The sequence below is a fragment of the Nelumbo lutea genome, chromosome 1 (assembly GCF_056320005.1).
Source record: "Nelumbo lutea isolate HS-2025 chromosome 1, American lotus-T2T, whole genome shotgun sequence".
Classification (NCBI taxonomy): domain Eukaryota; kingdom Viridiplantae; phylum Streptophyta; class Magnoliopsida; order Proteales; family Nelumbonaceae; genus Nelumbo; species Nelumbo lutea.
Window position 1 is genome coordinate 152,516,099 of NC_142684.1, and position 23,016 is coordinate 152,539,114.

General features: G+C 36.7%; 3 protein-coding genes across 4 annotated transcripts; 1 reads left to right on the top strand and 2 right to left on the bottom strand.

The window, feature by feature from the left end:
- The first annotated feature begins 387 nt into the window (after nt 1-387).
- LOC148878434 (Putative lysine decarboxylase family protein) lies at nt 388-4,267 on the top strand. 2 transcript variants are annotated; one of them, XM_088954478.1, is made up of 4 exons: nt 388-946; nt 2,806-2,934; nt 3,248-3,432; nt 3,506-4,267. In XM_088954478.1, exons 1-4 carry the CDS (start codon nt 743-745, stop codon nt 3,891-3,893), a joined length of 906 nt encoding a protein of 301 aa, XP_088810604.1. In that variant the 5' UTR covers nt 388-742; the 3' UTR covers nt 3,894-4,267. The 2 variants fall into 2 exon arrangements, with proteins under 2 accessions (XP_088810604.1, XP_088810614.1); XM_088954488.1 differs by lacking the exon at nt 2,806-2,934 and having other exon boundaries at nt 394-946.
- A 2,903-nt stretch (nt 4,268-7,170) lies between these two features.
- Nucleotides 7,171-11,294, bottom strand: LOC148878435 (chloroplastic import inner membrane translocase subunit TIM22-2-like). The gene is made up of 5 exons (XM_088954512.1): nt 10,828-11,294; nt 8,670-8,734; nt 8,475-8,547; nt 8,341-8,394; nt 7,171-7,637 (listed from the first exon to the last, which is right to left on the bottom strand). The coding sequence occupies exons 1-5, from the start codon at nt 10,994-10,996 to the stop codon at nt 7,351-7,353; spliced, it is 648 nt and encodes a 215-aa protein (XP_088810638.1). The 5' UTR covers nt 10,997-11,294; the 3' UTR covers nt 7,171-7,350.
- Nucleotides 11,295-11,545: 251 nt separating this feature from the next.
- On the bottom strand, nt 11,546-18,868 carry LOC148878436 (kinesin-like protein KIN-12F). Its single transcript, XM_088954500.1, has 16 exons — nt 18,481-18,868; nt 18,195-18,332; nt 17,997-18,080; nt 17,762-17,887; nt 17,609-17,668; nt 17,455-17,508; nt 17,245-17,337; nt 16,906-17,001; nt 16,594-16,742; nt 15,494-15,640; nt 14,779-14,908; nt 13,663-14,685; nt 13,471-13,569; nt 13,267-13,389; nt 12,286-13,056; nt 11,546-12,075 (listed from the first exon to the last, which is right to left on the bottom strand). Exons 1-16 carry the CDS (start codon nt 18,775-18,777, stop codon nt 11,827-11,829), a joined length of 3,639 nt encoding a protein of 1,212 aa, XP_088810626.1. The 5' UTR covers nt 18,778-18,868; the 3' UTR covers nt 11,546-11,826.
- Between the last annotated feature and the right edge of the window lie 4,148 nt (nt 18,869-23,016).

Below are 23,016 nucleotides of genomic sequence, written 5' to 3' on the forward strand. Positions count from 1 at the left end.
ACATATTTTCTATGTATTTATATATAAATATATATTCATTATATATATATATATAAATATATACTTATATTATATTTATAATAATCTATTTATAAATATATTATATATTATATAATTTTCAAATATTTATAATATATTATATATCATTTATTTTTTATTATATAATATTATACATATACTTATATAATATATATTATAAATATAAAAAACCAAAGAACCGAACCGGTGGACCGGTTAACCAGTGGTAGCGGTTCGATTTCGGTTTGGAGAATTGGAAAAACCGATACCACCGGTTCGGTTTACAAAAAACTGCCATGGTTCGGTTAACCGAACCGTAGACACCCCTAGCCGTCGTATGTCTAGTCTCTCCGGTCTCCGCTTCTCTTTGTCTTCGTAAGTAGGAGTAAGAAGACCTAATTGCCCTTCTTTTCTGTGGAGAATATACCGTCGCGGCGCTGCAACTTGGAGTGCCTTGGAATGGAATCGTTTGTGCTCTAGACCTTTTTCAGCAGACAGCGGCAACTCTCCAGGAAAGTTTGAATCCTATTCTATTCCCCCGAGCCCCGAATGTAATCCAACTTCAATTTGTAGGACGGACATTTTTTTTTTTTATACAGCATCGAGCGTTGCCCCTGGAGTTGGTAATTCAAGTTAAGGGAAGCCATCCATCTGGAAACAAATAAAGAAGATCAATTGATTCGTACAAGTAAATCCATATCTACCGAGTTTGGAGGAACTGAAAATGGGTTTCTCGATGGTTGGTTTTATGAGTTCTCATGGTTTACTCAGCAACACTCATCAGAGGATGGTAAACTTCCATTTTGGAAATGGGAGGCAGGTCCAGACATTAAAACTCAATTCTTCTTATTGGTCGATTCCGTCAGGAAGAGTTTTACTATGCAAGCGTCAACCTATTGACTTTGAGGACAGAACAAGCCCCGATGAGGTACCCTAATCTCTGCGTTTCCTCTTCATCTTTCAATTTCTATTTTTGATAAATTTTGATATACTTTTTTGTTTAATTTTAGTTTCGGGGAAAACCCATTTGTTCAATTGTGGAAATTAAGTTACTCTCTTCGTTTCTAATAGAATTCCAAGGACCCTTTTTAGAGAACTATAAAAGTGGGTGAATAATCTCTTCAATATTGAAAATTGAACTTCATCTGTACCAAAATGAATTTACTCTACCAGGCAAAAATAACTGAGAATGCAGTACCATATATTCCTTTGTATGGAAAATACCCTTTTTGATATACTATTACAAGCCAAAATAAAAAAGAAAGAACAATTCTCAGCTTTAGTATATTTCATGTCCATATTACCTTAATTGTAATGGATTGAAGTAGTGAGAAATGATTTCAGAGCCTGTAATTTAACAATTGACATGACATTGAACAGAGTGGAATGGTGGAATAGGATTCATGTAGCTGGAATAAGGCTTAGATTTTTTGATAAATGGAACAAGGCTTAGTTGAGTTGAGTATACAATGCACACATTAAGCTTATCTAGTTCTAGAAGGATGACTATAGACAAATACTTATAAGAAAGCGTAAATACAACTATAATATAATTGGATTTATTTCAGATCAATTTAGATAAAGGCTTCAAGGAAATTCCATTACTATTTGTTTACATCTCAGTTCTCTAGTTGAACTATACCAAAATCCTATTTGCATTTGAAGCTCCTAGCTTGCCACTCTAATCCCATTGTATATATTGAAATAGGCAAAGTTAAATAGACAAAAGGTTATGACTTTCAAATGATGTATTATGAAAACAGAATGTGTATTGCAGATGCTGAATTTTTGGGCCAGCAAAGCAACAAGTCAACTTCTAAACCATCTAGTATGATAGAAGTCCTTTTGTTTCTCTACTGGTCTATATTAAATCTTTACAGATTTACTGTGTGTTCTTGTAAGCTGTAATCATCACAGACAGGGATTTGGACCATTTCTAGATTTTTATGGTAACGTAAACATGTGATGGTCTGATGGAGATGGAAATACATTTCCACAACTTTCCATACTCCACGCTTTGGTTGCAAAAAACATGGCAAGAAGAATCCAGAAAGCGACTGACATTTAGGAATCTTTGTGTGTGTGTGTGTGCGTGCATGTGTGTATGTGGTGACCAGCTGACATTTAGGAATCTCTGTGTATGTCTGTGTGCATAAGTGCGACCAGAACTCTGTATTCCTTTTACAGAGTCAAAGCAACATCTTGTATTTCCTTTTATGCAGATGCAAATGATTGAACTGAATGATTTAATATGGATTAGTAAGCTTATGTGATAATACAGCTGCATGGTAAATCAGTCACATTGATTCATACTTGCGGTAAGAAATGCTGTGATGAATTCTGGAGTATCACCAAATTGTTGGGGGATCTTGGACTTGTTTGGACACAAAACCAAGCTCTTAAGATGGTTCTATTGCTGATGAGGTCATTCAACCAGCCACCTCACCTTTGTAAATGAGGTGCAGCTCTCAGGGTTGCTGCAGTTGCCATCTTTTCAGACACCCTTTTTAGCCTAGAATAATTTCCAGAAGGAAACAACTCTTATAGTCTTGAGAATGGGATGGTCTATTTAGTCCTTCCAAAAACAATTTAGTTCTCCCTGTTTGGGGACTTATTATGAGATGAGGTAAGTTGGGGTTTTCTTGCTTTTCCATGCGCAACCATATCTGCTATGTTGTCTATAAAGGTAGTAAGATTAGTCATTTCTTACTATTACAAAAAAAGCATGCTAAAAGAGGAAGATCCTTTATGCATTTTATTTACCAGTCCAGTTTTATTGTTTAAAAGGTGAGAATGGAGATAAAAAGATGCTATGAACTCATACAAAAGCTTGGGAGAGGAGCTGTATATCTGGGTTCGTCAAGATTGGGGCAAGATCATCCACATTACATGCAAGCATTGGAGCTGGCAAGAGAGGTGAACCACTTTATATTGATCGTGTGCAGAGGATATGAAATTAAATTAGTAAGAAATAATCTAAGGGCTCATAATTTAACAATGGATATGACACTGAACAGAATAGAATGGTGGAATAGGATTCAGGTAGCTGACCCATATAATTGGGACAAGGATGATGATGGTATACATCTGCACTGTGCTGGTTTTATAAATGCACAAATGTTTCATACCCAAAAGTTCATACAATAATTATAGATGTGTTTGTCAAAATGATGAAAGAATAAGAAAATCATTTATTGTGGATATAAAACCATGAAATTATTTTCTGCAGATAGCAAACCTTCTGGATTGCACCTCATGGACAGGAGCTGGTCCTGGGCTCATGGATGCTGTTACTAAAGGTGCTCTCCAAGCAGGAAAGCCAGTTGGTGGATTTAAGATAGGCAAAGAAGCTAATCAATGGACATCCACAAGCATTCATCCTTACCTCCCGTCTGACACTTATTTTACTTGCAGGTAAATAAAATTCAACATGCTAATGGAATTGGATATTGGGCAATCTAGTTACATGAACTGTTCAGAAATGCAGGTTTTTTTCTTCAAGGAAACATGCGCTGGTAGACGCCGCTGTGCGGGGTACTGTTTCAGATCGGACTGCTGTAGTCGTTCTTCCTGGTGGGATTGGTACACTAGATGAAGTGTTTGAGATTCTAACCTTGATTCAGCTAAACAGGATTGGCTCAGAGCTTCCAGTTCCCTTCATATTGATGAACTATGATTCTTTTTATTCCAAGTTATTGGGCTTTCTCGATGATTGCGAGGACTGGGGTACTGTCTCTAAGGGAGAGGTTGCATCACTTTGGAAGGTCTGCAATGAAAACTCTGAAGCTCTGGATTACTTGGCAGAGTTCTATAATTTTCAGAGTGAAGAAAAGCTTGAAGTTGGGTTGGGAGGCAAGCATGGAACAGTGTCTTGAGGGTTGAGAGCTGGGAGGGGAGGGGAGTGCCCCAGAACTTGGTTTGGCAAGAGATTTTCCAGAAAGATCACTTCTGTTTGAATAACCCTCAAAAAATAGGGATGACAATTTCTACCCTACCCGGTGGGTACTTGCCCATACCCTCCCCGATGGGGCGGGTTTTTTTTGCTTGAAGGATGGGCTTTGGGATTCTACAACCCATACAGGTACCGTATTAGGCTAAACCCAACCCTATTCGACCTGCATATTGTTGGAAAGCTTGTAAACTTTATGTACTAGGTATTGAATTTAATATTATTTTTAATTTTATGTAAATGATAATTGTTATTTTTGTTTTTTTGAATGTGTTGATCAAATAATTGGAAATTTTGTTATATACTTGTGTTATTTTACTTATATATTGCTTATATATGACAATAAATAATAGGAAATTAGATATGGGTTCTAAACCCAACCCACCCCTACCCTTGAATTTAGGGAGGGTAGGATCGGAGAGGGTTTTGCATTTTCATGTGCAGGGAGGGTTTGGATTTTTAAAATCCAACCAACTCACTACGGGTCTTGGGGTGGATACGGGTTGAGAGGTTTAGGAAGGCAGATAGGATCTAGAATTTACAAGCCCCTCCCCGTTGCCATCCATATCCAAAAATAAATTTCCAGTACGCATTCTAAACTAACTGTCTTCAATCTCAAAGTTTTTGAGGCGAAAAAGAGCTAAAACTGATGCAACTACTTGCGCAGTTGTGCTGTTGCTGATGAAATAGTGGACGCCACAAATGACCTTTTGCCAAATGCAATGCCACAGTCCCTACCCATAACTGCTGTACCAGACGATACCATGCAGAATGTGTTGTTTCAGGATCTATTGGGCATGACTGTTTAAAACCAGGTATAGTAGATTTGTATTTGCTATTTAGAAGAAATTAGTACACAGGGTTTCATTTTGAAAGCCATTTGATATCCTGTATTTGAAATAAACGTAATTCCTCCAAATGAAAATTGCACATGCCTTTCAATCTGATGAAAACAATCAACCCTATTTGGTACTTGGAAGAGTGTGGCATTGCATTAAAGGAAGGGTTAACAATATTTGACATGCTATGTGAATATGATTTAAACACGACACTAAGCTTGTGGGTTTGGGTTTATGGTAAATAAGTATGGTATTGGATGGTTTTTATGAATTTGTTTGGATAATGAATGATCAAATGTTCATTTTATTATGTAAATTTATTTATTATTTAATTTAAATAGGTTAATAATGATCAAATGTTCATTTGGATGAAATACTATTATGGTAAATAAGTATGGCATTGGATGGTTTTTATGAATTTGTTTGGATAATGAATGATCAAATGTTCATTTTATTATGTAAATTTATTTATTATTTAATTTAAATAGGTTAATGATGTTGGGTTTATGTTAATTTAGGTTATATGTGTTATTTAGTAAAAAATTAAGAATGTTAATCATACTAATTTGAATTATGTGGGTCATGTCATAGGTCATATTTGTGTTTAAAAATTTAACACAATTAATTAATCGTATTGTATTTATATCTGAATATTCTTATCTAAACATGATATAAATACAAGAATACAAATTGCTAGCATAAACGTTTAAGCGTGAAATCCCATGTCCCCCTTCCCTACCCAATTTGAAGAATCAACCACTAGAGGATTCCCTAAGGCTGTGTTTGGTTTGAAGGAAAACGTAAGGAAAGGAAGGAAAAGGCAAGGAAACCTTTACAAACCAAATACAGCCTAATTGCTTCCATGCATGCCTGTGTTTTCATTTCAAGTTAAAACGACTTTCACCAAATGGGAATATCCGATGTGGTGCGAAAACGGGAATGTGACGCCATGTTAGCAAACATCCCCAAAATTGATGCATTTCTAGTTTCAAGTTTTCAACACATCCCATCTTTCTAACGGGGAAAGTGAAAATCCCAAAGAGGCTCTTGTTGGCATCGGTGCATCGCTCGGACAATAGTGCTGGTGTTTTGATGATTCCAATGAAATATAATTCTTATCAATAAAATTTTAAGATTTTTTTTTTCAATTTCTTATTTTTATTTTAATCTTTTATTATTTATTATTTTTTTTAAAGGGAAAATTTCCAATTAGTACACTGTATTAGGGGTGCTCAGGTTTGGTTAACCAAACCGTGGGCCTATTTTTGAGACCGAACTAGTACCATTGATTTATGAAAAACCAGTAATCGAAATTGAATCGAACCAAAGTCAATCGGTTAAGAGATTGACCATTTTGGTTAATCGGTGGTTCGGTTCGTCGGTTGTTTTGTTTTTACAATGTATATTATAAAAATATATAAAATATTATATTTTAAATAATAAATAATATAAATATATATTTACATATAATGCATATTTATTAATTTATAATATATAAAAAACATATAATATACATAAGTATATATAAAATATATGTATATTGGTCAATTCACTTAACCACCGATTTTCTATATTGGTTAATTGAAACTAAACCAACCGATTTGGTTAACTGAATTTTTGGTTTGATTTCGATTGATTTTTTGGTTTGGTTCAATTTTTCGGTTTTTCTTGCTCATCCATACCCTATAATTTGGGCCTAGTGCCACTTTGGTCCCTAAACTTTAAAAATGAATAGTCCCAAATCCTTGCTTCATCTATTCAAGAAAATTGAAATTACCAGAATACCCAATGAAACATGATCCCAACTTTCTTGAATAAAATAGAAGGATTTGAAACTATTCATTTTTTATCAATGTTTTAATGGTTGATAAAGAGAATTAAATAACACTTGAAGGGCATTTGTGCATTTTCAAATGTCTCTTAAGGGCTGGGTGACAGACCAATTAACAACAAGTCCTGGATTTGGCATGTTTTGAAAATTCAAATACTGACTTGTCCCATCTTAAAATTCGAGACCAAAGTGGCACTAAGCCCAAAGTATATGGTACTAATCAGGAATTTTCCCTTAAAAAACTATATGCCACCCATAGCCTGGCACAACCCAGCACGGCCTAAACTCAGGCCTTGGGCCGTGCTGAGCACCCCTCTTGGGGGTTTCGTGCCGAGCAAGCACGACCTGCCAAAGCCCGTCTGCAAGCATGGCAGGGCCAGCATTACACCACTAATTGCAAATAAGGGTGAGTAGGCAACTCAGAGTCAGTAACACAAGGTGATATGAACTATATGCAAACTTAACGTCCAGTTTAGAGTTGCTCCTAAATTTGGCATCTGGTTTTGGTTTGCACCATAAATTCGGCAATCCTGTTTGAAAATTTGAATAGTTTCTTCATCAAAATCCCAGGTAGAATAGTTCCTTTTTAGCATATAATTCAAAGATACATCAGCATGAGGAGTCACATAGAAAAGTATTTCAGATTCAGCTTGCAACTCGCTCTCTCTCTCTCTCTCTCTCTGTGAACTGAACTGAACTGATACTTAGACAAACTATCCTGGATAATGATGACGAACAAGAAAAGGCACTTCATTACAAATGTAATTAGTGTGAAGTCGCACATCTCTCTTGGGCTTCTTTAATGATTGGCAGAAGGCAGAGAAGCCTTCTTTTAAGTCATCAGGAAGGGGGAGAGTAAATGGAGGAAGAACATTAGGCGTCCCTCTGTTCCTCATTGATAATGAGTGTGCCAATGCTGGCTGCTGCTTATTAAGTCCTTCAATAATAAACGAAAATGCTCCAAAGGTGAGACAGCTTTGGAGAAGAGCCTGAGGTGCACCTGCCAACAGGAGCAGTTGAAGTAAATCTCAATACAAAATGCTGGCAATCATGGATGATGAAAACATAAATCCACCACTTGTTGCTTTAGTGAATGCAACAATTGTCAAGGACATCATGCTTTCAGAAAATCTTAAATAGCATGTAGCATTTTCACAACGCAAATTGATGACTTGGGCCTACTGTGTTGCACGGATTCTCCTAAAGTAGGGCAGTTTGCACCTTAAAATCTCACAAATTCTTCAGCATTACTTCATCTCTTTCTTTATTTCCCTTGTTTTTTTATTTTCTTTTTGATCAGCATTTTCCCTTGCTTGTTTTACAATTTAAAAAATACATAATAAAAGTCCATCTTTCAACAATATAACGTTATCACCATGACACAACAAAGGGCATGGCCAGAATTTTCTACAGGTATGACAATGCCTGATTGATAATACATGCCATTGTTTAACAATGACTAACTATGCATACGTTTGTTGGTCGGTGAGCAGGGAATATCAACTCCTGTGTCTACACCCATGCATATGCAACGCTGAATATAATGCATGGTCATAAATACTAATCAATGCTTAGCAGGGGAATTCCAAGGAAACTGCTATGTCAGATAAAACACTGATTATTCAGGTTCCTTAAAAACCTGATATGCAGAAATATGCAATAGATAACATACTATATATGAAAATATGAAAACATGCAAGAACCTGGAAAACTTAGAGCAAGACCCGTGCAGCATCCAGCAACCCCTGCATTTATGACTACAGAAGAATAGCATGGTTTCATTAGAAAGAAGAAACGATGTAAATTGGACCAGTAATTCCATGGTTTGATGCCATACCATCATCTTTTCCTCTCAGCTTCTTTAAGAAGCAGACAACTAGACTGTGAACTCCAGATAAAACTGCAAATGTCTGATGAAAGTACAGAAAACAAAAACTTGAGCTCATAATAGCACATATCTAAAATAGGGAGAATAATAGTCTCTAACATCATCCCCTAAGCTAAAATTAAACACGATAATAGTGACTATTACCTTGGCAGAAGATCCAGCCTCTGCAAAAGATCCTTTAAAGCCTTTCCTTTTGAGCAACCCTGTACCTGAAATACATGTCCTATAATGCATTTGCGAGTGCACAAAATTCTAATAGTAAACAAATGTCTTCATGAACAAGGGAAGATTACATTTTTAGGTGAAATTTTGATAATTTCTATATTGGCATACTAAGGAAGTTTTTTCCCATTACCCTTATTGATATTACATTTTTAGGTTGATTGCTTGTAGATGCCACAGGCGCACAGCAAACAAAGAGTTTTATTAGTGTAAGGAGTTAAAAAAAGACCACCAATTTTCACTGTATAGACTGAACAGTGTAAAGCTGACTAAATAAAGAGAACTCAGGGCATTTATAAAAAAAAATAAAGAGAACTCAGGGGACTGAGAATGTTACAAGTTAGTCTTTCGCCATATTTTTGTTTGATTAGTGGTGCCACAGAAAACAAAAAGTTTTATAAATATGTAAGAGGAAATTAAAAAAAACAGCCCATCAATTTTCACTGTATGAACTGAGCAACCTAAGGCTGACTCAACACAGAGAGCTCAAGGGACTGAGAATGTTATCAAGCTAGTCCCTGCCCTTGCAAGAGAGTCAGCAAGGCTATTAGCAGAAACTACATGAATTAGTAAGAATTCCTTTTTCTTTTTCAAAAATTATCCTTCTTTCAACTCTCCAAAGTGCATGAAATAGTTCGTAAGTGAGAGCTAAGCCTTAAAGAGCATAGTCTTATTTTCCTTCTGCAAGACAACCACTTAAAAATATGCTTCGAAAGACAAAAACTTCAATGTTGAAACAGCTCTCAAATTCTAGGTGTTAACTGTTAAGTTAAATCAATGAATATTTATAGAGGCCATCGTCATAAGTGCAAAAACAAATTCCACAAGAAGCAAAAGACTAGCCCAGAGTAAAAGACAACCAATACATCTCACTTCTCAAAACCTTGCTCTAGCAAGCATCTCTGCCATCAAATTGGTTAACCTTCACAGCTATCTTAATAAGGTGCTCCTTATGGAATCCAAAGTTCTAGGTTCCTTAATGAAATGTATACAGTTCCATGGACTACCAAAACCATCTAGCATCCATCCAATGACAAACTGGGAGTCTCACTCTACCTCACTCATTACCTGATAAGAACATCAACTTAAGGCCATAAGCAATACGCACTCTTTTCTCTAATGGAGTCACCATTGCAATCAGGCCGCAGAACAGCAGGACAATCCCCCTATCCTGAACCTCTGAATGCACCACCAGGTCCTAATGGTTCCAAGGGTCCCTATCAAACACTTGTCAAATGTGAACATGTTTCAATTAATTAGTCAGTCATCTAGAATTCATTGGACTTAAGATTGTTCAATCTGAAATCCATACATTGTATGATTTGCATTGAGTTGGATCTCAAACAACATGGTACACCTCATATCGGGCAGCAATCAACCTGAGATGACTCAATAATCTAAGATTAATTCTTGACAAGGTATTTGGCATAAGCATTTCCAGCTTCACTTTACAAAGAAATTATAATCAGGACAAAAGTGTTAGTTTCACCCTAATGCATTCTTGAACTACTTCTTAGTAATAGGTCTACAATCATTTTCAGTTTTCCCCTCTTCACTGGGCACAGGAGATCACTTTCTTATTCGTGAGACTAGTGCAAATACAATCATTTGCATTTTTTAACATAATTTTCAGGATCTTACACGTTTTTTTTTAACAAAACAAAGAGCACTGCCCATCAACTCTGATGCACAACGCATATAAAAAGATTGATCCTGCAATCGCAATGTAACAACCATAAGTATTTGTTTCACATGCACTATGTAAAGTATATCCGAAAACCCAATTCAAGGAATTTGAACAAAGCCATCAAAAAAGGAGGGGGAAAACCATTTTTAACTACGGCTCAGTTTGGAAGGAGTACAAAGACAAATATGTAGAGTGCAAAACATTGTATTTTGTATGTATTTGCACTCTTTCCAAACTGAGTCCACGGGAATGGATCATTCTAAAGGACAGCACTCTAGAACGCAACAGACAACAAAGAAATAAAATAAGAGAGGACCAAATCCACCAAAAAAAGAAAAAGTATATTACATGGCTATTAATTTTTGTAAGAAGATAAGAGAAGATAGAACCAACCATAGCCGAATATTGAACCCATGAAAGCACCAGCTGCCGAGTCGCCGGCGAACCTCAGAAGGCAAACCAAAGGGGTCACAGAAGGAATTAGACCATCTGAAGGAATAGGGCTATCGTTATTGTCGATCTCAGTGTCAGCGTCGGGGTTCGGAGAAGCCGCGTTTGCCATATCCTCACTTCCTCAGTCCTCACCGTATTTTGCTCTCTCCCTGTAACGATGCAAAAATGGCCTCTGTCAACTCCATTTTCTTATTTTATCTCCTTCAGTAGTACACGTTTTACAGTAGATATATATGGGCCCATCTAAAGAAGGAAAATGGCCCACAATCCAATGGCTTGATAAGAGCCGCGTGGCAAGCACGACTATTTGACACCTGAAGGCGGAGGCAAGTGATCTCAATGGGTCAACCACTAGGATTGCTCCGTTCCTTGAGTATGTATAGACTCTTTTGCTGTGAGTGTGAATTGACGAAGATGTACAAAAACCCGTAGATATTTTAGAATCCGTCCAAGAGGGAGATTTCAAAACGATTACCGACAAAACCATGGCTGTCTTACGTTGGGCAGTCTGGGCTGTCAACGGAGCTCTCCTTGCGTGTTGCGTGAATCAGGCCGTTGAATTTAGAAAGAAGACCATTTTTTCCCTATGATTACGGATTACCCCCAGGAAATTCCCAACCCGATAAAAAGAACCAACTTATAAGGATTGAATTGCAAATTGAATGAAAATAGTTTTCATAGAGTGAGAGTTGAGATTGAATTGCAGATTTTCAAAGAATTCTAGCATACAATGACATCTTTGTTATAGTAAGTAGATCAGAGACTAAAACACAAACAACATTCTTCTTCCACACCAAAGCAAATCAAGCCAACTGGTGGCCATCACATGTAATCCGTCTAATTGCTCCAACCCAAGTAGGGTCAGAAGCAGGCTGAGTGGCAAAGTTGGGTTTGAACTGGAACTGTCTCGCAGAACTCATATATATTGATCCGAATTAATTAATAACGCTCTTGATATATTGATCCGAATTCAGCTCTCCATGCCTGATCATCATCGGGAAATGGAGTTGTCTTGCTGTCTGCTATATCAGAATCCTGTTGGTATAGTGGTTGCAAAGCAGATTCTGGCAACCGGCTCTCTGCAAGGTACTGTTTCATGGTGACCATCTCCATCTTGTGTTTTCTCTTCAACTTCTCCATGTGCTTCTTTAGTTTCTCATTCTCTTCCTGAACTCTCATAAAGTTCTCCTGCACAAGCGAGGAAAATGAAGTTCATCTTAAGTGTAAGCTTTGCCATTGGAAGAAAAACACTAAACTGTTTGTTTGTTTGTTTTTATAAGGAGTTTGATCCCAATCAGGTTGGGTTTCAGGTCATCCATGGCACATCATGCCTATATGGTGAACCTTAATCATATGAGCAACCATCCTGTGTTATGAAAAGTAGTTTTGTTTACTTACTTCTGCCACAGAGGCAACTTCTTCTGCCTCCCTCAATCTCACAAGGAGTTCCCCAGCAGCATGAACAGCTTCTGCAGTGTCTCGAAGTTGAATTTTGAGACTCCTGTTCTCCTTTTTCAAGTATTCCCTTTCTTTCTCCTTCTCCATTCTCGCGGCTGAAAGTTCTGCAGCAAGTGACTTGGCAAAACGAGAACCACTACCCTTCTTGGTTCCTGCTTTTGCGGCTGCCCTCTTCACTTCAGCAATCCCTTCCATGACCATCCGATGCCTTCCAAGCAATTCGTTGTGCTTCTCTTGCAGCTCAGCATAGTGTTCAACAATTCTAGCATGGCCTAGGACAGCCCTTTGTAGTGCGTCATCCAACTCCTCCGTGCAGTTTTTCTCTATCCTCAATTCCGCCTCTACCTTTTCAGCATGCCGACGTTTTGATTCAAGATCAATTCTAAGTTCATCGGTCAAAGATATCCACTCACTCTCCATCTCTGTCCACCTCTGTCTTTCCTTATCAATTTCTTCATCACTCTTGCCATGGGAATCTACATTTCTTGGTTGGCTTGATAGTAATAACAGAGAGGAACTTTGTCTCTCGATTGATTCGTCCAAGGAAGAATTTGCATATGACTGCAATTTCCTCTTTAAACTTTGAATTTCCATAAGAAGCTTTTCTTTCTCGTTTATGTCAAAGAACGCCTCTCTAAACTCATGATCAATCTCTTCCTTTAGCTCCGTTGGCTCACATTTCTCTGGGTTCTCTTGATTGTACCTCAGAAGCTGCAAATATCAACCGTCACAAACAGGAAAAAAAAAAAGAAAAAAAAAACAGGATATTCATAAAACTGAAGCGTATCCATGTTGTAGACAGGTTCCGGAAAAGATGGGGCAATCTCTATGATGCCAGAATGGTCCAGATTCCAGAACAACTTTGAAGGGGGCAGACTCAGTTGAATAGTAATGATAAAAAAAGAGTGAAAGAATGCCCACCTTATTATTGTTTTCCAACAATTTCGGTTCATCATTTGTTAAGGCCTCAGGACAAATAGCACTGATAACCTGACCCTGTTCTGCGGTGGAACTGTGTTCTCTCTCGAGTTTGTATTGCTCAACCTGCGATATTTAGAATGTTACTTAAAGTACAAGAGCTTATATATAGGCATTCCATAGTCTAAAGTTCTCAAAATTAATCACCAGTCGATTTAGTTGCTCGATTTTTGCTGCTTGTTCTGCACAAAGATTTTCAAGATCTTTCTCTCTTACCGTGTCTGTTGATGAAACCATTTCGATGTCCTGATTAATAGAAAAGGAGTCAGATTAAAACAAAATAAACAACCAAAAGGAGGATTCTGAAAATCTAAAAAATGCTTATTAACTTCAGCTTACTTTAGGCATTTCAGTTGTTGATTGATCAATCCCTGCTTTCTCTACTGGCATGATCCACATATTAAAGTTATCCTGGATTTTGCTTGAACCATTAAACTTTTTTTGTTTGCAAGAGGCACACAGGAAATAAACAGTGGATCCATCAAGAGATGGTTGCACTTCTGGCAATGTCTGAACACCTGCATCAGCTTTGTCAACTTCTTGTCTCGGTTTCAGCGCCAAGTGCTCAAAAGAGAAGGAAATCGATGACTTATTTGATGCCGAGTTCATTTGATGATGATTGATAATCTGCAAGCCCCTGTGAAGGCTGGCAGCCAAGGACTCAGTGGGTGAGAATATGTTGCTTGCCCGCAAGGAAGAACAAACATGATCATTTCTTTTAAGTGACTGTCTCAAGACTTCCGGATTAAACTTGGGACTCTCTGATGTGTGGTTTTCAGATGCCAATAGATCTGACACTCTGCCCATGCTTTTCTTCTGGGTGTTTACAAATTTAGGAGACTCGGACAAGGTTGGATCCTGGAGGACTGCAGATCGTTGGCATGGTTTGATCAAAAGGCTGTTTGCCAATGCAGGGTTAGCCATATTTGCAGTATCTGACAGAGCAGGAGGATTCTCCAAAGATCCACAATTATCCTTGTGGGACTGTTCTGTCCCAGATTGCCTGATGGTAGTTTTTGCAATGTTGCATTCTTCAGTGGAGGGGCTTGTATCAAGTTCTGTCTCAGAACTTCCTTTACAGGAAGACAACTGGATCTGAATTTTTTCCTCAGATGGTTCTGTTGAGTTATCTTTGCAGGAATCATGCAGGTTTTCTAGCTGAACACGCAGTTCTGTTATATCCTCCTCATCAACATTTATTTCTTCAGAATCGGAGTCATTGTCTATGCGAGGTAAGATTAGAGAGCGGTTAAGACTTAACCTCAGCTGGTTCAAGTTTTCACGAGCATTTCTCCCCTTAAAGTATCCGCTTTGATTACCAATTGAGTTGTGCACGCTTGACTTTGTTCTTACAAGTTCTTCCTGCAGTCCATGAAATAAACAAATTTGATGGTTTTGGATTAGAACAAACATAGATCAGATAATTTAGGTATCACCCCAGTAGAGAAAGTAAACCTTTAGCTGACGAATCTGGTCACTAAGATCATTTACATCATCCTCTCTTATTTCATTTATCACTGGCACATTCTGTATGCGTTTTGCTCGTTGTCCAAACCTTAGTGTGCTTAGTGTTTCACCTTTGCATCTGCATTTTACAAGGACAGGACATTGTTTTAGGCATATATTGCGCAAAGTTTAGCCGTGTGATAGACTATGAAGATGGTTCTACAATTGCATGACAAAAGCCATAGGATGGCATGGATGGGAAAAGAAAGGTAGATGCTGGGATCAAAATGTTTACAAGAAACATGCCTATGAGCTTTCCTACCTTGAAATGACATGGATCCTACGCTTAATTCTTGACAAATGGAATTTAGTTAAGAACGGCAGCAGTGATAATCGATCCAGTCAAAGGGAGTCAAATTGGGAAGATTATGTGCATCGAGGAAAAACTGGACCATTTTTTGCAAGACTTTAGGAGCACAGGATGACATGGACGGGGTAAGTGATGTGATGGAAAATAATTTAGAATTTGTTTATTTTATCAGAACACATATACCTAATTAGAATGAAGTAAACAAACATGACTCATATTAGCAATCACAAATTGTTAAGATCATCCAATTGGGTCAACCAATTTGAAGCACCTTCTCCTACACCCAATGAGCATAGAGGTAATGAATTCCTGTCAGCAGAATATAAATGTGTAAACCATGAAGTTCTGAATTACCTGACATCTGGCGAAATGGCACAGATAACTGTGAGTTTGGCATTGCCTCCAAGTGATTCCTGCAGTAAATGTGTTAAACATGAAGATCTGTATGGAATATCCTTCTTCCCAGATTCAGCACCCTCTGCAAGAATATTCACCAAGTGCCTGCAGATGTCGCAGAAAAGGGGGTTATTGGGCTATTCTGAAAAAGAAATAACCAAATACAACCAAGTCTGTTTACTTAGAGAATATAAGAAAGAAGGATCCAACTACTAAGGCTCAGTTTGGAAGGAGTACAAATGCAAATTTGTAGAGTGTAAAACCTTGTATTTTGTATTATTTTGTATGTATTTACACTCTACAAATTTGTATTTTTACTCCTTCCAAACTGAGCCTTAATGGAAATTAAATCCAACTACTAAGGCTCAGTTTGGAAGGAGTACAAATGCAAATTTGTAGAGTGTAAAACCTTGTATTTTGTATTGTTTTGTATGTATTTACACTCTACAAATTTGTATTTGTACTCCTTCCAAACTGAGCCTTAATGGAAATTAAAGAGTGCAAATTTTGTATGTGAAGTATTAATTGATTTTTAAACGATGGCATCCATGTACACCTATTTGTCATAAGGCTAAAGGTTAAGGAGTGATAGCAAGGGACTATAAAATGCAAAACATGGATTCTAAAATCCAAACTTGAAAAGGCCGGATTATCAAGATTTTTATTGCTATTGCCAAAATCTACAGCCTTAAATCACAAAGTTAGGCTGTAGACAGATTGTAGAATCGAACCTGCATGTCTTGAATCTGGTACTTTAATTTTTCAAGGCTACCATAGCATATTATAAAGGAAAAGGGAAATGAATTATGTCACAGACTTTCTCTTCATTATCAATTCAAAGTAGCTAAGCAATCGCATTAACCCAAGATGCATGCTGTCCTAAATTAGTCTGATATTCAATAATCTGACTAGTTCAATTTTGGAGCAGGAGATCTTCTACCCGATCCCCATTCTCTGGGTGGCCATTGATCCACCTAATCTCAAAAAAATATCAAAATATTTTGGACAATGAAAACAAGTAATATAGACTGAGCATAATTGTGGTCATGGAATCATACCCCAATTGTGAAAGAGACTTCTTCACATTTTTGTCTTCCTTCATACACTGTCTACCAGCATCTTCAGGTGCTTTTCTTTCCGAACCAGCAAGATCAATTACACTAATTCTGCTTGTTTTTGAATTGCTAAAGCACTTTGATGAGGTGCTCTGGAAATTTTGAAATTGTTTTGTTTCCATTAGTATAAACAAGAATACCAGTACAAGCATACACGCATACAATAGTTTATCACAATAAGTGATCCAACATAGAGCATCTAATCATAGGAAGACTAATGAAAGCAACAACTAACGGATCTGTATACACTTATACCTTGCACCAAGATTCGATGATGCAAGTAAAAATGATATGAGATCGAGAGCTCTTGGAATTTATGCTTGTTGCACCAACTTTTCGATTTGAAAGCCCCTGCATCATAATATTAAACAAAATTAACAGCTGAAATAGTGCAGTGAATGGAACCGGAAGAAATATACAACTGAAAGTTTCAGTGTAAGAGGCGACACTTTGAGACGCAAGGCAAGGGGGAAAATAGAAAAATTATTATACATAAATGTATCTTATCTAAAGTTCAGTCACCATTTCCGGATTCTCACTTAACACAAGGGCAATGATGCCAGTAAAGATAAGTGCATGTCGTCTGTGCCCTACCTTGATCAGAATTTGTGCTACGTCCTCATAGCTAGTCACATATTCCTCGTAGAGATTCTCAACATAGAAACCATTCTTGGCATCATCCCTTATCTGGTCCAAATGGGGCAAAAACAACGATACCATAGTAACAACATAAATAAATAAAACAAAGAAAATCAGAACAAAATCAAATCAAGACTAAAATGTACAAGTTAAAAAACTCTCTACCTCAAGGTTCCGCCGCGTTGGATCAAGTAAATCATTGATCTGTTCATTGTATATCTACATCCAGAAATAAGTTATATGTAAATGGTGAAGTATCAATTGAATATGACCAGTTACTTGACCTGAACTGTATGCGTTAATAATCATAGAACAGTACCTCCAGAAAAGAACAACGACATTGGTAATTTATCTGTTTCCCGTCAGAGTTCTCGTGTTGCTGAATGGCAAATAGAAGAAATGAAAATGAACCCATTCTGGGAATTTAAATAAAGAACAGAAGAAAATAAATGAAATGAAGATAAAAGCATACTCTGTCAATCTCAGAAAACAGCATTTGGAATATCCGGGGGACAATTCCTTGGTTGCGACTGGAGGAGTGTCCCTCAACCATGGAACTTGGCGGACCCCACATTGTGTAAGTTTTTCCGCTTCCAGTCTAGTGATAGAATTCAGCAAAGTTGCATCAACATGAATGGAACTCATACGGGAGAAATAAATAAGAAAATATGGGGAAGTAAAAGCAAAGAGAGAAAACACATTAATACCTGTCCATATGAAAGAATCGACGTATTGAAACCCGCCAATGAATTTTTTACCAAAGCTACACCGATTAACTGAAAAACATCTTCCTGAGAAAAGCAATATAACAAACAACTGAGCTATGAAAACTTTCCCAAATCCAAATACAACTGAAAGACTATAAAATGATACTCAAATGCATACGGAGATTTGAGTCCTCCTACCTGAGAAGAACCCGAATCAACAATTGAGTCAAAGGTAAAAGATCGGTCCCCAACGGTTAATGCTTTAGAAGAAATTTTGTGGACAGCCCAATCTTCCCGTCTCCCTTGACCATTGAATGGTTTAATCCTCACCACAATCTACCAATGATTTCACAAGAATAAAAAAAAAAGTCAAATCTAACTTCGAAGTAAATAAATAAATAAAACAAGAGCGCGAGATTGCAAAAGAAGCAAAACTTGAAGATTATAAGTTATTTGGAGGGGAAAAAAACGAAATTCGAAGTACCTTAACCGACGGATCAGAAGGAACACAGGTTACTTCTTGATCTACGGATGTGCTCTGTTTCTGGAAATTCACTGGTTTTTCCGGTGATCTTTTAGCAATCGAAGGAGAGGCAGTGCCATTATGGATTTGAATGTTGGGATCGGGCGGAGGGGTGTTTTCTCTGTCGGATCTGGATTTGAAATAAGTAGAGTTAGTCTTCTGCTTGTTAGAGATGGATCTTGGAAGAAGACTGCGCATCGCTTGGGTAGAAATGCCTCCAAAAAATCGATTTTCTGAGACGTCCATGCTTCGTTTCATGATAGTTTCGAGATCTGATCGAGAAAAGAGTTCTGATAGAGCCGAGTGGTAAGGAGTAAAGAGAGAGAGAGAGAGAGAGAGAGAGAGAGAGAGAGAGAGAAAGAGACGCTCCAATTTAAATGTGTTGAGAGAGAGGGAAACGTTTGTTTGTGAACCGTTGGAAGAAATGTTTGAATTTACGTCAGATGACAAAAATACCCTTTTAAACATACTCTGATTTTTCAGAAAGCGATTCAAACATCCCCTGAAATTTTAAAAATAAATATATCTTGTGACCACAAGTGTGAACTCACCCTAGACATCAGAGAAATCGAAACATGCCCTGAAATTTTAAAAATAAATATATCTTGTTGTGACCACAAGTGTGAACTCACCCTAGACTCTCAGCAGGTGACGCTAGGTGATCTTAAATTTTTGAAAATTACAATTATACCCTTTAAAACGGTAGGTGATCTCTTTCTTTGTATGTGAATATGTGTTTGTATGGTTACGTTTTTTCATTTAACATTTGTACTTTACTTTATTGCAAGACCAATAAAGGTAATAATTACAATTGCTTATAACAATTAATGGCGTTTGGTTCTGCTTATATTTTTTCATTAACATTTATATTTTATTTGATTGTAAAACAGAGAAAGGTAATAATTACATTCATTTACAATAATTAGATGCCATTAGACCTTACATCAGCATGCCTAATTGTCTATGGAATCTTTAAAAAATAATTTCCCTAAATGGTAGGCGTGCATAGAAACCGAAGTCCACTTTTACTATTTTCGATGCGTACTAAAAAGTATGAGAGAGGAACTAATGAAGTGGTGCCTATGTGGCAGCGTTTATTAAATAAAGAGAAATTATCTAAAACTCACAATGAGTTTTCAACATTTCTCTTAAACTCACCACAACTTTTCAAAAGTTTAAAACTCACAATATTAGTATGTTTTTATTTTCCAAAACTCACCTTCCGTTAGTGCACCATTAATGTTTCATAACAGAGATGTCCATATCAACATAAATAACAATTTTTATAACCAAATCACCCTTGAATGGCGAGTTAAAGGAAAATGGTCTTTTTCATTTTTCAATTTCTAATGTTTTTTATAATTTCTGTTTTTTTACATTTTTCTATTTTCTACCATCTATAAAATTTCTTGTATTTTTTGTTATTTATTTGCAACTTATGTGTTTTTCTATAATTTTTATTTTCTGATTTTGTTTTTCAATTTCTATAGTTTCTATAATTTGAAAATATATATATTTTTTTGTTTTGTGTACAATTTCTATACTTTTTTTTATATTTGAAAATATTTTTTGAACTTTATCCTTATTTTCATGTTTAAATATTAAAATACATGTATATATTTTATATTTTTCTATGAAGGTTAAAATGGCAATATATTAATAACTGTTAGTCTCTTTATCGCCAAGTTGGTGACATGGTGAGTTTTAAATATTTTAAAAAGTTGTGGTGACTAGTGAGTAAAGAAATGCTGAAAATTCATGATGAATTTTTGATGATTTCCCTTAAATAAATGCCCACGAAACCAAACACCCTATTTATCTGCCTAGTTCTTCTGGTGGAAGTATGTAACACTCCCTAATCCTTGCTCAAGATAAGCTGCAACGCCTGATACTATCCCAACACTACAGTGCGATTGCCTTGTTCTTTCAGATTGGGCCTTGGCCCCCTAAGGTGGGCCAGGATCCTCTCCATTAATTCTTCCTGTAACCGATTGAATAAGGATCATAAATCCATCATTTCTCACTTCTTGCTTTATTCTTTTCAGAATAACAGAGTAGGAACGAAGAAACACAACCTTGGGATTGAGAAGAGAGAAGGAAGAGCACGGAAACCTGAACTCGTTTTTTGATTGTCTCACCACACTGAACGCTGATTAGCATGGTCGTTGTTCACTCTACTCTTGCCACCGACCATCACAATTTCAATTGCAATTAATTTTTCTAAAATAGATGGAAAAAAATGAATTCCCACACTTAAGTTAGACTCAGGGTTCGTTTGGTTCGTAGTTAGAATCAAAACCAGAATTGGAATCAAAATCCTTCAAAATTGGAATCAGAATAGTCTATTCCCATAGTTTGTTTGGTTCAGACAGGAATAAAAATAGGAACTGGAATTAGTAGGAATGAGATTTCATTCCCAAGGGAGGAACAGAGAATGGCCATTCCCTTAAATGGGAGAATGCCATTCAAACAAGAATGAGATTGAGAGTCCGATTCTGCCCAACCAAAATGGTAGAATCAGAATTGCCCATTCCAATTCCTATTCCAACCCCTTTTCCTACGAATCAAATGGGCCTCAGTTAATAGTGGGTTGCATCTGACTAGTTTTGAAATGTCATGGTTTAATTGGAACCGATGGAAAATTTCCTCCGGCTTCAAACGTAGGCGATCCTGAGTGGATAACTCCACGTCTTTCTGAATGTATTAATTCATGAGTTGAACCCAAGAAAGTTTCAATTATTCTTTTTTCTTTATGTTGTTCTTTTAAAATTTTGAAGAACAATGAAGCGTAAAAGAGTCTTTAATGGCCATAGGGTATATTTAAGCCGTGTAAGAAACTTTCTGAATGTATTAATTCATGAGTTGAACCCAAGAAAGTTTCAATTATTCTTTTTTCTTTATGTTGTTCTTTTAAAATTTTGAAGAACAATGAAGCGTAAAAGAGTCTTTAATGGCCATAGGGTATATTTAAGCCGTGTAAGAAACTTTAGGATATGTTTTAAGTCTTTTACCCTACTAGTAAACATGTACGTGTATTTGCACGTGGCAGTATCTCTAAGACAAAACTATTTATAATTCACGGACAATTATAAGTGGGCGGTTTCTAAAATGAGAGTAAAGGACATATATACCCTCTTTATGTCCATTGTATGTTTAGACAAGGGTGATAGAAAATGTCCAATAAAAATTCCAGAAAGAAGGGGCATTCGCCCTTTTATAGGTAGTATAGATATACATTGGATAAATTACATATTCATATAAGTCATGGAGAAAGTGAATTCACTAATGCTATGTTTGGCGAATAGGTGGTTTGAGAAATAGCACTTATTTGAAAAAGTACTTATTAGGGTTCGCTAGAGAAGACCACATTATTGCCGGAGAAGAGGGATTTAAACCGCTGTCATTGTAATCCCTTTTTTAGTTATTCAATCAATTAAAAAGGGGGCTTAGACTGCCCTTGTTACTAGAGAAGACAAGCAGTTCTTGTTATTGTTAGGGAAGACAATCAAGGTAAAATGGTCTAAAAAATATTAAAAATGGTAGTTTTGGCTTTTTCAAAAAATGAAGTGGCATATATCATCATGTGATACAAATAACTTAGGAATTGCTAAAAGCAGATACTAAATTGGAAGTTTTTGGGAGTTCAGGTATTGCAAATGGCATGTTTTGAAGTTCAGGTACTAAAACAAGACCAGCTCCAAAATACAAGGTGCTAATTTATAATTTACCCTTTTGTAAGTTGAAGAATAGAAAAAATCCTTTTAATACTTAGAGACACAAGGGGTGTCAACTGGATTGGATTTAGTCCAATCCGATCTAGCCCAATGTGAGTCCATTACAAATGGACCAGGTCCAATCCAATCCAATGAACATTTTGGACTGGTCCAATTCAATGTCCGAACCATTTAATCTTTTCAAATTTGTTTTAATTTAGATTAATCCTGATCCAAACTTCGTCCATTGACACTTATTTTCTTATCTTCTATCAATGGACTGGATATTGTCTAAATCCAACCCAATCCAACATTCCAGATGGACCAGGTCCAATCCAATCCAATAAATGCTTTGGACCATGAAGTCTGGACTGGTTCAATTTAATGTCTTGTTGGTTCGTCTAATCCGTGTAAATTGATTTTAGTCCGGATGGGATTAATCCAAAACTGGTCCATTGACACCTCTAGAGACACATAAACAAAATATATATAATATATTAATTTTACAATTTGCATGAGAAAAGGAGAGAGTTTTCATTAGCATACCATAGAGAGGTCAACATGAAATGCTTGCCAGGTTGTGTGTGGGTAAGAGTATTTAGATGATCACCAGTGCAGAACTCCTTGACCAAGCAAGAGTAACGTTAAGCTTCCAATTCTACAGAGTAGGTAGGAATGGGTGGTCTAGCTTTGCTCCCTCTCTACCTTCTTCAATGTAAGCGCTTTTTTATCCACCACCTTCATGATGTAATGGTAGCTATCCTTGTCGGCACCAGAGGTCCTA